Source organism: Scatophagus argus, chromosome 6 (assembly GCF_020382885.2).
Source record: "Scatophagus argus isolate fScaArg1 chromosome 6, fScaArg1.pri, whole genome shotgun sequence".
Lineage (NCBI taxonomy): Eukaryota > Metazoa > Chordata > Actinopteri > Scatophagidae > Scatophagus > Scatophagus argus.
Genome location: NC_058498.1, coordinates 4452489 through 4465792, shown reverse-complemented (window position 1 = coordinate 4465792; position 13304 = coordinate 4452489). Strand labels below are relative to the sequence as shown.

The 13304-nt window shown below is 40.8% G+C and overlaps 1 protein-coding gene across 2 annotated transcripts in view; it reads left to right on the top strand.

Annotated features, from left to right (window-relative positions):
- LOC124060879 (contactin-associated protein-like 4) overlaps positions 1–13304 on the top strand; it is a 77758-nt gene that overhangs the window by 49706 nt on the left and 14748 nt on the right. For both annotated transcript variants that reach the window (XM_046392249.1, XM_046392250.1), the window contains 7 exons: positions 917–1023; positions 4786–4905; positions 5071–5271; positions 6185–6347; positions 8144–8271; positions 8893–9063; positions 11430–11648. In XM_046392249.1, coding sequence (XP_046248205.1) covers positions 917–1023; positions 4786–4905; positions 5071–5271; positions 6185–6347; positions 8144–8271; positions 8893–9063; positions 11430–11648 — 1109 coding nt within the window. The remainder of the gene's footprint in view (positions 1–916; positions 1024–4785; positions 4906–5070; positions 5272–6184; positions 6348–8143; positions 8272–8892; positions 9064–11429; positions 11649–13304) is intronic.

Sequence of the window (13304 nt, the reverse complement as noted above, 5' to 3'; positions counted from 1 at the left end):
TATACAATAAATTAAACTGCTCCGCAGCTGACTTCCTATTGTTATGACATCCCAACAGCAAATGGAAACTCAAATAGCACAACCCCCCACCCCCTTCCAGTGCAGAAAACTTTGCTGTTGTGTTGGGATTATAAAGTTGTGAAGACAGAATCCAGTGAGATTTGCTTCACTTTTCAAAGGAGGGACTGCCTAGTTAGCTTGATCAATGATGGCTACAAACAAGAAAAACTCAAAACTCTTTACAGAAAATCAAACAAAATGTACCATTGCATAAGGCACTGTGATAAGAATGCCAGTAACCGCAAAGTTGGTACCCGAGCTAAAGGAAAAAAAATTCTCATGGATTCCACTTTACATTTTGTCTCTGTAAACAGGAAGAGATTGATCTGAAGCTGTTTAGAAAAATGTGTCCTGTGTGCATCTTAGGAGCAATTCAGCAGATGGGGTGGGTGGGGGGGTGGTAGTTCCATATCTTGAAAAAACACGGTGTTTCTCTGATAGCTCAAAAACATGAAAATAAATTATAAAATGCAACTTTGTTCTTTCTCAGGCGGGTTGGGTGGGAGTTCAAAAGTCTTTCTTCTGGCTGACACAATCTTAGTTAACAGGACTAACAAGGGGATGTTTCAAACCAGCTACTCCTCACAACATACACCTGTGCTCGACTTGACATGAAAGGGAAGACTTGTGATATTTTCTTTTAAAAGACTGAAACTTCATTTTGTTTTAAGACTGCTTTTATTCAGGTCCCTCCTACACACCTGCTCACCAGAACAGTCAGGTGCGCTGAAGGCCTGTTGTTCCTTTTCATACCAACATCCTTGAGAAACTTTTCAGAGATAACTTTTGACAGACTCTAAGGTTTTCTCTCTGTCTGTCTGTCTGTCTGTTATCTGTGCCGCTTCCTGTCTCTCAGGTGTTCTCCCAGTCACTGTGAACATGGAGGTAGATGTACTCAGTCATGGAGCACCTTCCACTGTAACTGCTCCGACAGCGGCTACCGAGGGGCCACCTGCCACAGCTGTAAGCAAGCACCAACAGGCCACCTGCAGGTCTTTAAAGTGTCTGACGGCCATCATGACAGTTTTTAGTCCGCTCTAATGACTCCTGTTAAAGCTGTGTTTATTGATTTTCTCAGTTCTATTTATTGCCTACAATGCTCTTATTCGCTGACAGTCGGTAACATAAATTTCCCATCAGACTGACACATCATGCATTCTCCTTTTTTGCCTTTTCACTTCAACTCCTGAAAGAAATATCGGCCTCTTTAGTTGCTAAATGCTCATCTATACTCAACAGTTAGGTTGACTTTGTCTGTCTGCTGTTTGATGCTGGTCAGGCGGTGCACAGTGACTTAACCAGCTTTCTTTTTCTATTTCTATTTTCTATTATAATGCAGCATAGCTGGAAACATACTTTATGCCATTTTACCATTTTACATGATTGTATCAAACTTTTTTGTTTGTCAGAGCAACAGGTGACCTCCTGTTAACAGTAGGTTTATAAAGGTTTTGCAAAAAACAGTGACATACAGAGAGGTAGACCATCTTGCCTCTCATTGCAACATTTGATGTTCAGCTGGATGTGAAATGTGGAAGAAACGTCTTACAAACTGTGAACGAAGCCTTCGATTATTAGAGAACAGGACTAATGCAGCATTCCAGGCGTATTCTCATTGCATCTGCTTTAATAACAGCGAGACCCCCGTGTCCCCTAGCACTGCTCCATTGTTTCAGAACTTTAATTAGCCGTGTTCAATTGGGAATAGACTGAACAGATTGGTGGTACTTTAATATGCTGAGTAAATTAGACTCCCCATTTAATTTTAAAGTCTTTAAGAGTCTTATTTTTTCACTTTCTGACACCTGCAGATGGCCTTCTTTCTCTGGTCTTCTTATTTTATTTGTTCACTTTAAATGTATGTGCATATTTGCGTGATATATTGCTTGTGTGTGTGTCCTTCTCGAGCCCAGTCTGTAAAATGATGTGACAGGCTGCTTTTCACTGAAGTCCCATTGGACACGATGAAGCAGAAGTTCTTGCTGTCAGTCAGACTGAATCACTTTGAACAGACTGGAGCTGCTTCAAAATCAGAGCAGTATGTCTTCTTTTAGGTAAAGCAAATTTACTAGGATGAAGTGACTTCCACAGCATAAACAAAATATGAAAAACCAATAAATTTGTTTAATGTTTCTCCAAAATATTTAAGATTGAGTGAAATCCAATGAATGGTGAAAATGGCGGTTGGACGGTTTTGACATATGACATTATGTTTCTAAACTGTAACTGTGTGCAGTTTTATAAAATACATGAAACCATAATTAAAGCTACTCTGAATACTCGAGTTGCACATTTTCCTTCCTAATTGCATCAGGTGCTTCAAGTGCAAATTAAGCTAAACATGCTTTTAGTACAAAATTAGCTTAAAAAAATGTGGCTGCTTTTTTCCCCCTCAAAACTATGTGTATATTTCCTGTAGGTCTGTGGATAAGTTTGCACCAAATTTAATATGCTGCTTCTCAACAAAAATAGTTTAGGCGGTAATATATAATGCAAAAATAAAGTGTCACTTTATCCACTGAGAGAAGGCTGAAGAAAGAACAAAGGGATGGCATCCTGCTGTAGATGAAAGCTGCAATTTTCACCCACATCCCACTTCAAACAGCACACACCAACCACAATGTCAGTGCAAGAGACGTGAACTTCTTTCTACTTGCTTGTTTTGATTTTTAGAGGTATGAAGTTTGCAGGTAGTTCATCAGAATCGTAAAAGAAGCAATGAAGAACCCTCTCAAAAGAAATGGCTCTGTGTGCATGTCATCCCTCGACAGAGCATTCATCTTTTTTAGCATTTAGATTATTTAATAGTGATGACGCACACACTGAATCAGTTAAAATTATGTTAATTAATACAATGCAAATATGTAAAAACGTGCTTCCCAACAGGAGCACAATCAGCCAATCAACTTGCACGATGCATAGATGGGAATTCGGTAGATGTCATGTTAGCATGCTAGCATTTGATAATTAGCACAAATCTCAAAGGCTTGGGATCACTACAATTAGTAGGATTCAACCTCTGAGGACCACAGATGTCTATAGAAAATTTCATGTTAATCTGTCCAGTTGCTGTTGAAATATTTCAGTATATTTGTTATATATAATATTCTGTTTTTCACCAAAGTGGTGGATTGACAGACTGACAGCCATGGAGCCTTATGGCTACGGCATTAAACTGATACACATAAGAGCATGATGTACTTCATGCATGTGTTGTCTGTACAAAGAACCAGAATCAGGAGGAGCATCTACCACTGGGTGAACCACAGTCGTGTTAACTGGAGACAACCAAGGCAGGAGTGAAAGAGCTGTTTAAACAAGAAATATTCTGAACAAATCTAATACTGACCCTTGTTGTTGCAAAAGGTTATTTAATGTGAGGAACCAGGAGACAGTTTTCAGGATTGTGGGCTGAAACAATTCCCTCCCGGCTTGTTATATTTAGTCTTGAGAGTGACTGCACTGTAATCTATGAAACTTTTTTTTTTTCATAATAAGTTCTAAATATTGCTATATAGGTCAGAAAATCTGAACTAAAATGAAAGACTTCTAGTTAGGCTAAAAACCCGCCGCGAAATCATTCAACCCCCTCCCCTGTCTTATCAGAAAAAAAAGCAATAGGAATTTAAAGGAGAGGAGGGAAGAGAGTTGAAGAAATATGAACCCGAAAGAAGAACTGAGGACTAGTGAGAAGTGAGAAATATGAAGAGAGAGTGAGGATGAGAGCAGGAGGAAGACATGCAGCAGTAGCGACAAAGGCAGAAAGCATGTCAGAAAAGAGGAGGGAGTCCTAAGGCGGACTCTTCTCTCTACATAAATGGATTTCAGCTTACAGACTGCCTGCAGTGTTTTATGTGAGTCAAATTAGAAATTAAAGAGATTCTGCCTTTGATTACGCAGCCAAGCACTGATTGAATCTTTCTACACCCTGGTGGTGAGATTGACTCCAGGCTGGATCAGAACCAGCTCAGGTCCCCCCCATGTCTAAGACTAAGAGAAAAAGAATAAATATCTGTTTATGCAATGAGGGAAACTTTCTTCCACTCTTCATAGATTGACTCCTGTGTGTGTGTGTGTGTGTGTGTGTGTGTGTGTGTGTGTGTGTGTGTTCTACAGTGCAAACATTATGTAACCGGAACACTTTATGTAATTTGTTTTCACCTATTCTAGTTCAACATTTACCATTTTTGTTGTTGCATAACATTTTTAATTGAGAAAAACCAGTGCTAATAGAGTTAGGGATGTGCTTTTCTCTGGCATGCCTAAAATCCATTAAAAATATATATGGTTTGGATACAGAGCAATCAGCCCTCATCTGACTGGCTTTGATTTGAACAGATTTCTATTGTTGTTATTATTATTTGTCATATGGTTAATTTAGGACCAATATGAATATTGTTTCTTGTGATGCACAAGTTCAATCTTTGCTGAATTTATATACGTGCTTCCCAGATGCATCAGCATCACCTCAGTGATTAGTTTCTCGATGCATCGCTGTACCTTAGCATAGTGTTTGTTCAGGCACTGAAGTTGCACTCGCAGTCTCTGATTGGTGTAATGATTGCTGCTCACATTCTTCTTTCTTTCTTAGAAGTGTCGTCCTAAACTTTTCTTTACGGAGTTGATCACAGATCCTTAGTGCTTATTTATTTGAAACCGTGTGCTGCAGGATAGATATTTAAGCATAACCAATACACTGTCCTTTCATTGCATTGTCTTTCATAGCGAAATATGAACAGTCATGTGAGGCGTACAAACACAAAGGCAACACATCAGGACATTATTACATTGATGTGGATGGCAGTGGACCAATCAAACCCCAGCTCATCTACTGTAACATGACAGGTAACGTGCAGAGAAACATATCTACACACACACAAACAGTTTCCAGTACATCAAACAGTTCGACCCACTAAATGTGTTCAGTGTGTTTAGCTTCATTTCACACAAACAATTTTTTAGTGTGAAACGTTTTTTGCATAAGAATTTGTCTTTCTGTCTGTCCAACAGAGGACAGGGCGTGGATGGTGATCCAGCACAACAACACAGAACTGACCACAGTGCATTTGTCCCCTGACACAAACCAACATTTAACCCACTTTGACTACGCTTCTGGAGAGGAGCAGTTAGCTGCCGTCATCAGCCAATCGGAGCACTGCGAGCAGGAACTCTCCTACCACTGCAGGAAGTCCCGCCTCCTCAACACACCGGGTAAGATATATGCTCACTGAATTTTATTGTTCTTGTTGGGCACTTTGTGCTCATGTGTGTTTGAGACTCGGGTGGATGATGTTTGTTGTTAAATGGTAGCAGAAACCTTCTTTGCAAAGCAAGCTTTTCTGCATTTTGGGGATCTGGAATAAGAGAGGAGTGGTGAGAATCACTGATTTTTTCAATTTAGTAACTGATGAAAACATCAATAACATGTCTGTTGTGCATTTTCACCTCCTTCAGTTTATCTCCACCATGACTGGACTTCTCTTTGTTATTTCTTTTAAAACTGACTTAAATGCTTGTCTTCTTGCCAGAAAATGAGCATAGATGTTGTGATAAAATAGAATACTTGAGTTTAAAGAAAATAAAAATGAAAGTGGCCCATCTTGTCTGGGCCTGTGAAGCACCACTGTGTACTCTACAAAGCCTACTTATGTGGATGTTTGTGAGCGAGTGATGTCTTGATGGAATAGCTGGTCATTATCTGTCCAATTTTAGCAGGGAAAACAGCAGTGACACACAGTCAGCGCCGAGGAGCAAGGCTGTAAGAGTTCAATAAGGAGCAGTGACGGAAGATTGCTGGTTTGTGTTGAAACCCAGAACAGATGGATGTTGTTACACAGATAGAGGGAAGAAGACAAACAGAAGGGAGTAAGGAAAAAAAGACATTAAGATCCACCTCTGTCTCATTTGATATGCAAGTCAAGTGCTGACTTAAACACATACATCTACAAAACCTGGTGTGAAGACACCTCTGTTCCAAACATTTTCCAATCCAGTATGAGTTCTCCTGGGATTCATTGTCTTACGTCTAGGCTGATTTATGTGAAATTCATTTCTGTTTTACAGCATCACTGTCCCTGAAGCAAAAAAGGATAAGTGGTTTATGGTGTGTATTTGTGTGTTTCAGAGGGTGCTCCATTCAGCTGGTGGCTGGGAGGTCCGGGTCCTGGTCAGGTCCAGACGTACTGGGGTGGGGCTCTGCCGGGCAGCCAGCAGTGTGCCTGTGGTCTGCAGGAAAACTGTCTGGATTCAAACCACTACTGCAACTGCGATGCTGACTACGACCAATGGTAGTGGACTTTATTATGCTCTTGTGTCCCTCAGGCTGAATCCATCACATGATAACTGAAGTTCTGCTGAAATGTTAAAGATATCATAAACATATACTGTGCATTGACATGTAGGTTACTTCAGAACCAGAACTTGCTTGCTTGTGAACAACTGTTCCAAACAGGTGTTCATCAAGGTTGCCACGACTTTTCCTGCCCCCTGTCCCAACATGTTGCTGGCCTCAAATTCAGAATAAGGATATATGTGCAAAAAATGAATTTGATGAGTTAAATACTTTAAATATAATGTCTTTGATTTCAATGAGTGGGTGTCAAAAAATGATTACAAATGATCACAATGTCATCATCAGCATGTTCACACCATTATCACTGTAGTACAGCCGTGGCCAAAGTCTTATTTTAAATCCAACAGGTATCATAGTAAATGATTAACATAGTAAATGATTTCCTGGTCAAATAAATATTTGACCAGGAAAAAAAGAACTCTGCTGAGTTTGCAAGAATGTGAAATGATTCAGTGAAGCCTCTCTTACTGCTCCAATGAAGTTATACCATTCAGTGTTTATCATCACATTCTTCCATACAGGACAGAAAAGAGCCATGAGACATGTGGGGCGAATCCCGAGATATTCAAACATGCCTCCCCATGTTAGATTCAATCCTGCATTTAAATCCTTTTTTATCCAAGCTGTAAGCAATTTTATATTTAGGTCACCTTCCCCAATTCTGCAACCATTTCTGAGTTAGACCCATTTTCCCACATTACAACCAATCCTGATACAGTCTGCATAGCCAAAGGTCCTTCTTTCTATTATCTCCCTGCCTAAATCTGTGCGACTCAATCTATTTTTATAGACTTTCTCCTGCCATCAATATCTCAACGGATTCACCGCCGCTGCGTGCGCCTGCAGTCCTATATTATTTTTTGACAAAATTTCACAGTGACAAAGCTGACTGCTGGAATTTGAAACACCACAGCGTGTGGTGAATATGCAGATGAGTCACTCAACCGAAGGAGAACGGTTCCACAGAACATCGGCTGAGACGTCTTTGTTTGAACGTCCACCTGTAAACCTCAGAAAACAAACGCGCGCAGTCATGAGATCAAGCGTTAGTCATCTAAAAACAGTGCGTCCCACTTTTTCCAACACGGTTTGAGTTCGGGTGGGCACAAGTTTTGCACTGCTTCCATTTGCATTCAACTTTCCTATGCTAATATGTTCTTCAGCTCCATCTCCCGTTCCTCCTTTTACCCTGCCCTTCTTTCTCCGTCCTCTTCATGTTCTAATCTGTCTCCTCCTCTCCTCTTGTGTTTTTGTTTCTTTGCTCTTTTTCTTTCTGCTCCTCCCATTCCTTTCTTTTTCATCTTCTGTGCTTCTCCTCTCTCCTCCTCTTCATCTCCCTCTTTTTCTCCTTTTTCTTCCTGTCATCCTTCTACCTCTTCTTCACCTTCATCTCCTTTTCATTTTCTTCTTCCTCTCTCCTTCTCCACCACTTTTGTCCCCCTTCTTCACCTTTGACTCATCTTTCTTTTTCTCCTCCCTCTCCCTTTGTCATCCTTACTCTTGTTTATCTCTTCGCCTCAACCTCCGTCCTCTCCTTTGTATTTCCCTCCTCCATCCTCTATTGTCTTCCTCCTTTTATCCAACTTCTTTCTCTTATCTTCGTCCTCTTCCTTCATCCTCTTGCTTATCTCTTTTTTCCTCCTCCACCTTGTCCTCATCGCCCTCTTCCCTCTCCTTCGCTTCCTTCTCCGTATCTCTTTTCTCATCCTTATTCTTCTCCTCCTCCGACAGGACTAAAGACTCGGGCCTGCTCACTCATAAGGAGACCCTCCCAGTCAGGTCTCTGGTGCTGGGTGACGTCCAGCGGCCCGGGTCAGAGGCTGCCTACAGGGTGGGACCCCTTCGTTGTCACGGAGACAGTAAGTCCACACCAGATGCCTGTTCTTGCCTGAATCGATGCTGCCCTCCGTGTTGACACTTGTGTTTGTGTTATTGTCATGTAATTTTAAAAGCGATTTGATGAATATTGCTTGAAGGGGAGGTTTTATTCAGCTATACATTGAACTGCCATCTCATTTGTTCATGTGAAAAATGGACTGCAGCTAATTACACTATAGCTAATTAGCAGAACAGTTGCTAAAATATGACTCCCTTTATGCTCTTCAATAACAGCTTCTAATGAAAAGATATATAGTACATTAACCTAAGTGATATATTTTACCTTGTTTTAATTGCTTCTAATTTCAGCCTTCAGTTTAATGGGCAAATAAATAAATGCCTTGAGAAATGAATCAACATAAATGGGATAGTTAGAGTTATGCCTTTGTTCTTGGCTAATTAGCTGAACAGTTGCTTCATTTGTTTACAAGATTTTCATTATACAGCCATCATAATGAGATTTCTTTTAATAAGCTTTGTTCCAGAGTAATATATCCACTTTTTGGAAAAAACAAAAAACAAAGCAAGCACTTTATTTTAGAGAATAAAAAAAACAGTGAAAGATATGAAACATTTAAGTGACGCCTTTGTGTATGTTTCAGAGAACTTCTGGAATGCTGCATTTTTTGACAAGGAGACCTCTTACCTTCACTTTCCCACCTTCCACGGAGAGCTCAATGCAGACATCTCCTTCCTGTTTAAAACACCAGCCTCCTCTGGGGTCTTCCTCGAAAATCTGGGCATTAAGGACTTCATCCGGATCGAACTCAGCTGTAAGTAAGAAATGTTCTGCCTGTTCACTGTTGGAGATGTTCACTGTTGGAGATGGAGGATAGCAACAACCAAAAAGCATGTGTGTTTAAGTCTACCCTCACTGAAAATTTCCAATTATTGATGTTTTTGCGTTGGGACAAAATCTTTGAGAAGAGAATCCCGATGCATCTAAGAAATTATCGTCACACCTAGTAAACAAAATGTCAACACTGACAGGGTTGTTCGCTGCCTGTTTTTTACTGACAGTCAATGCAGGCATCTTTTCACCATGTATTTATTGTACGCATACAAATGTACGTATAAGAGGAAGTCTGTAGCATGAGGTCCAAGAAGCAAATGTGACAGGCGTGGCCGCACTGTCTGACCGGTGATCTGTGGGATCTAGAGCGTAATTTCTCTTTAATATCCCTTTTTTTTTTGCTTTCTATCTATCTCACAAACACACAAACACAGAACAAATGGTACCCATCCTCCTTGGGGAAACCCCATCATTGTTACAGCGGAGCGTCTCTTATCTCGCCGCAGCGCTTTTACTGCTGTTATTATGACAGCTTGTGTTGAGATGACTGTGTATCACTATTGCAGCTGTGAACATGACTGGAGCTGGGCCAGAGAGCAGATCCTAAATTAAGTTATGCCTCTGGGTTTTATCTATCAAATTGTTTAACAATCCCACAGCTTTCCCTCCGCTGTCAACATCATCCATGAGGGATGATCTTGTGTTCATGCACAGATGTCACTGCTCTGCTAACTTCACCCCTAAACGTGGAGTGTAGGCACGCTGGCAGTGTTATGATGGATGAACCGACTCCATGTGGCCTTCAGCTCACCTCTCTTTATTATAGGTTAAATTTTTAACCTAATAGAGCTGTGTAAATGCTGCAGAGATTGATGAGTGCAGCATGCTGGCCTAGATTGGGTTTGTGAGTTCCACTAGAATGCCACATACTTACAAAGGATATCTTAAGAAGAAAATCTCATGTCTTTAAAATATTTGCTGCTAAAAGCACCAAAACCTATTCAAGTTTACTGTTACTGCAGGTTTCCTAAAGTGGAAGAGTTAAGTAGAAGTAAGTAGAAGATGTCTCCACTTTCTGTCCACACCCCTTGTCTAATGCACTGTCAAGAAGCGATGACTTGTCAGTCACGATGTTTCGTCTCCTTTTTATCACTGCAAATAACAAATTACAACCAAACTTATCAGAAAAAGGAACACTTGAACAGACATCGGCGTCTTTTTTTATTTGACGTGTACTTTGAAGTGAACAAGAGGTTTTGGCTTCAGTCTGGGGAGCCTTCCTATCGTACATCCTTATATACATTCGGTGAGTCGCAGTGACAGTACTAACATGCTAATGTTTATCGTAACCAGATGAGCTATGGACCAAATTATGAGGCAAAATGTAATTTTGCCTGGATGACATCACTTGATAAAAAGACAAAAAAGTTGAACAAAGTCATAAAATTGAGCCTGAGGTGGGCAAACTTTAAAGGTATGTACCAAATTTCATGGTAATCCAGTTGACCTGTAAATGAAATCTTTTCCCATCAAAATCCTTTTATCCACATGAGATAATTAAGCGAATTATGACCAGAATAAAAACACACACACACATAAAGAAACAGATATGAGTCTGTCGCTGCCGCCTCGTTTCTTACCTTGAGCTAGTTTCTAAATCGTCTCAGATCTGCATCCATCTGTCTGTCTGTCCATCCTGCCCACAGATGGACAGGTGGGAGGAAGTCACTTCACACATCTGCCAGCATATGACAATGGAAGAGCACAACTGACTAGTGGGTTCAATGAAGGAGACTCTTTTTGTGAAACTTGGTGGGATTTTTAACGCCTCGCACTACCTGTCAGGATCTTCTTACATTTGTGTAAGACTGTTGCTCACTGGTTGGATGGATTTCGCACATTTTATTGCTTGATCTGTAACTGATGTATTTAATTGCTCATATTTTTTGAGCAAATTCATTTCTATCATTCATAAATTAACGTAAAAGTAAATAGAAATTAGTCAACATACCACAGCTTTAAGAGTGTCAACATCATTGCACACATCATGCCGCAGTGGATTGTTTAAAGTGTTTATCGCTGTGCAAAGATGGAGTTTGGAAGCGACGTGAGGGCTTTGTAATGTCCCATTCATCAGCAGACACAATTATCTCAAAATGTCAGGACAGGTTTGTTACTCAGCCAGTTAGAGTTCAGCGGGAACAAGTCAAACGCAGCTGCTGTGACAGTCACACCAATCATCCAGATGCTTCTCACACAGTCCGTGTTTACAGCCTTTTCTATCTCTCTCTTTTGAGTATTTCTTCGCTGTTACCTCATGTAATCTAATCGCTTCCTCCTCTCCAGCCTCCTCAGAGGTCGTCTTCTCTTTCGATGTTGGAAACGGGCCGCTGGAGGTGCGGGTGGTGACGAGCATCCTGCTGAACGACAACCGGTGGCATAGCGTGCGAGCCGAGCGAAACGTGAAGGAGGCTTCACTACGTGTGGACGAGTTCCCTGCCGCCACCCAGGAGGCTCCTGCTGATGGACACATTCATCTGCAGCTCAACAGCCAGTTATTCATAGGTGACGAGCAAGAGTGTGTGTGTGTGTGTTCCCAGAGTGCCTTCATAATTCAAAGTGAGGGAACTGAAAAGGCTCAGCAGTGTTAGGATTTTGGTTTAGTGTTAAAATGAGTCTGAGTTGGATAATAGTAAGATTATAGTAAGGATTAAGATTGGCACAGAGAACATTGTCTGAACATTCACCTCATTAGCAGCTGAGTGCTGGTGATAATTGCTGTCACATCTTATCCTTTGTTATCTCAAACTGTGACTCCCACTGTGTTCACAAGCACACACAAAGACTCACTGAGAAAAACATATTTTTATTTTTTTTTTCAAAGAAACCGGGAGATTACATTCTCTTTGTCCCAGCTCATCCTGAAGTAAGCAGCCTTTCAGAGAAATTAAACCTCTGTGGTCTTTTTCTTTTATACAGTAAATTCAGCACTTTCCACCCACCTTTGCTATGCGGTTCATATCAGACAAAAGTTTTGCAATGCAGGGATAAAAGTTTCGCTATGCACCACAGAAGTCCCACATGAGCAGCTGTTGGAGTTTAGGAAACCAGGCAGGTGTGTGCATCTCATAAAAGTAAACCTCATCCTCAGAGTCTTTTACAACGCAACTGTCCAGAGTTGCTCAGGAAGTGGTGAGCGGTGTTAACAAGTGCTGCTGATGTTGGGGGGAAAAATATCTGTGGTTCTTTAGTGGAAAAAGGAGATGCTGCTTCAAAACCATACATTCTGGTTTACTGATACAACAGATTATGTAGTTTTTGTACACATGTTTACACTTTAAAATGTTTTGTTGATTGGAAAATTGCACGTATGCTGTAGAGACTCGGATGTTGTCGGATAACAAAGTGCCAGCAGACCTGAGACCAGCTGACTATCATCTATGGCATAAAGGAATAAGATACACCAGACTTTGGCTACTTTTTTGGCATTTCTCAACAGTAGGATCGGTTCTTTGTTTTGTCATGAGATTTAATGACTTAATGTTACCAGTCACATCCTCTAAACCTGAGCTAAACTGTACTGGCTGGACTGGAAGCAGCAACGTTTTTCCTGGTTTAATAATTCAGGCTCATTATTTGATACTAAAGGAACAGATTTTAGATAATTTTAAGGAACTGTGGCCAATTAGAAACTTAACAACCCTGCTGATTTCTGTTCCTCTCAACTTGATTAGTTTAAACTCTCTTGTGTTCACTTCATCTCTTCCACAGGCTCCCATAACTCTGTTTAACCTTTCACTCTTATCTGGCCAACCAAGGGGATGGAAATCCATCTTGTGTTATGGTGATTTATCTCTCTACAAATATTATGGACATGTGTTCATTTGTAAACAAACATTTTGGGGAGCAAATCAGCCAACAACGAATGCTGAGATTGGAGAGATGCGGAGAAATGGAGTTGGGCATTGATTGGCTGGCTCTGTAAAGCTAATAATCCTCTCCGAACAGCCAGAAAGAAGTGAGCTGTTCAGCGCCGTCCTGGGTGGTGTTTACCAGTGGTGCAGAAGGATTCGCATGTTTGAATGGAGATGTGATGGGTGTTTAAAACAGGCTGCTGTGGCAGAAGGTGTTTTTGTTTGGCAAAGACTTAATTTACAGCAAAGCAAGAAGTATTTAATTGTCTGTACTCTCTTGTTTTGGAAAGCGAAGGGCCATGTGCTC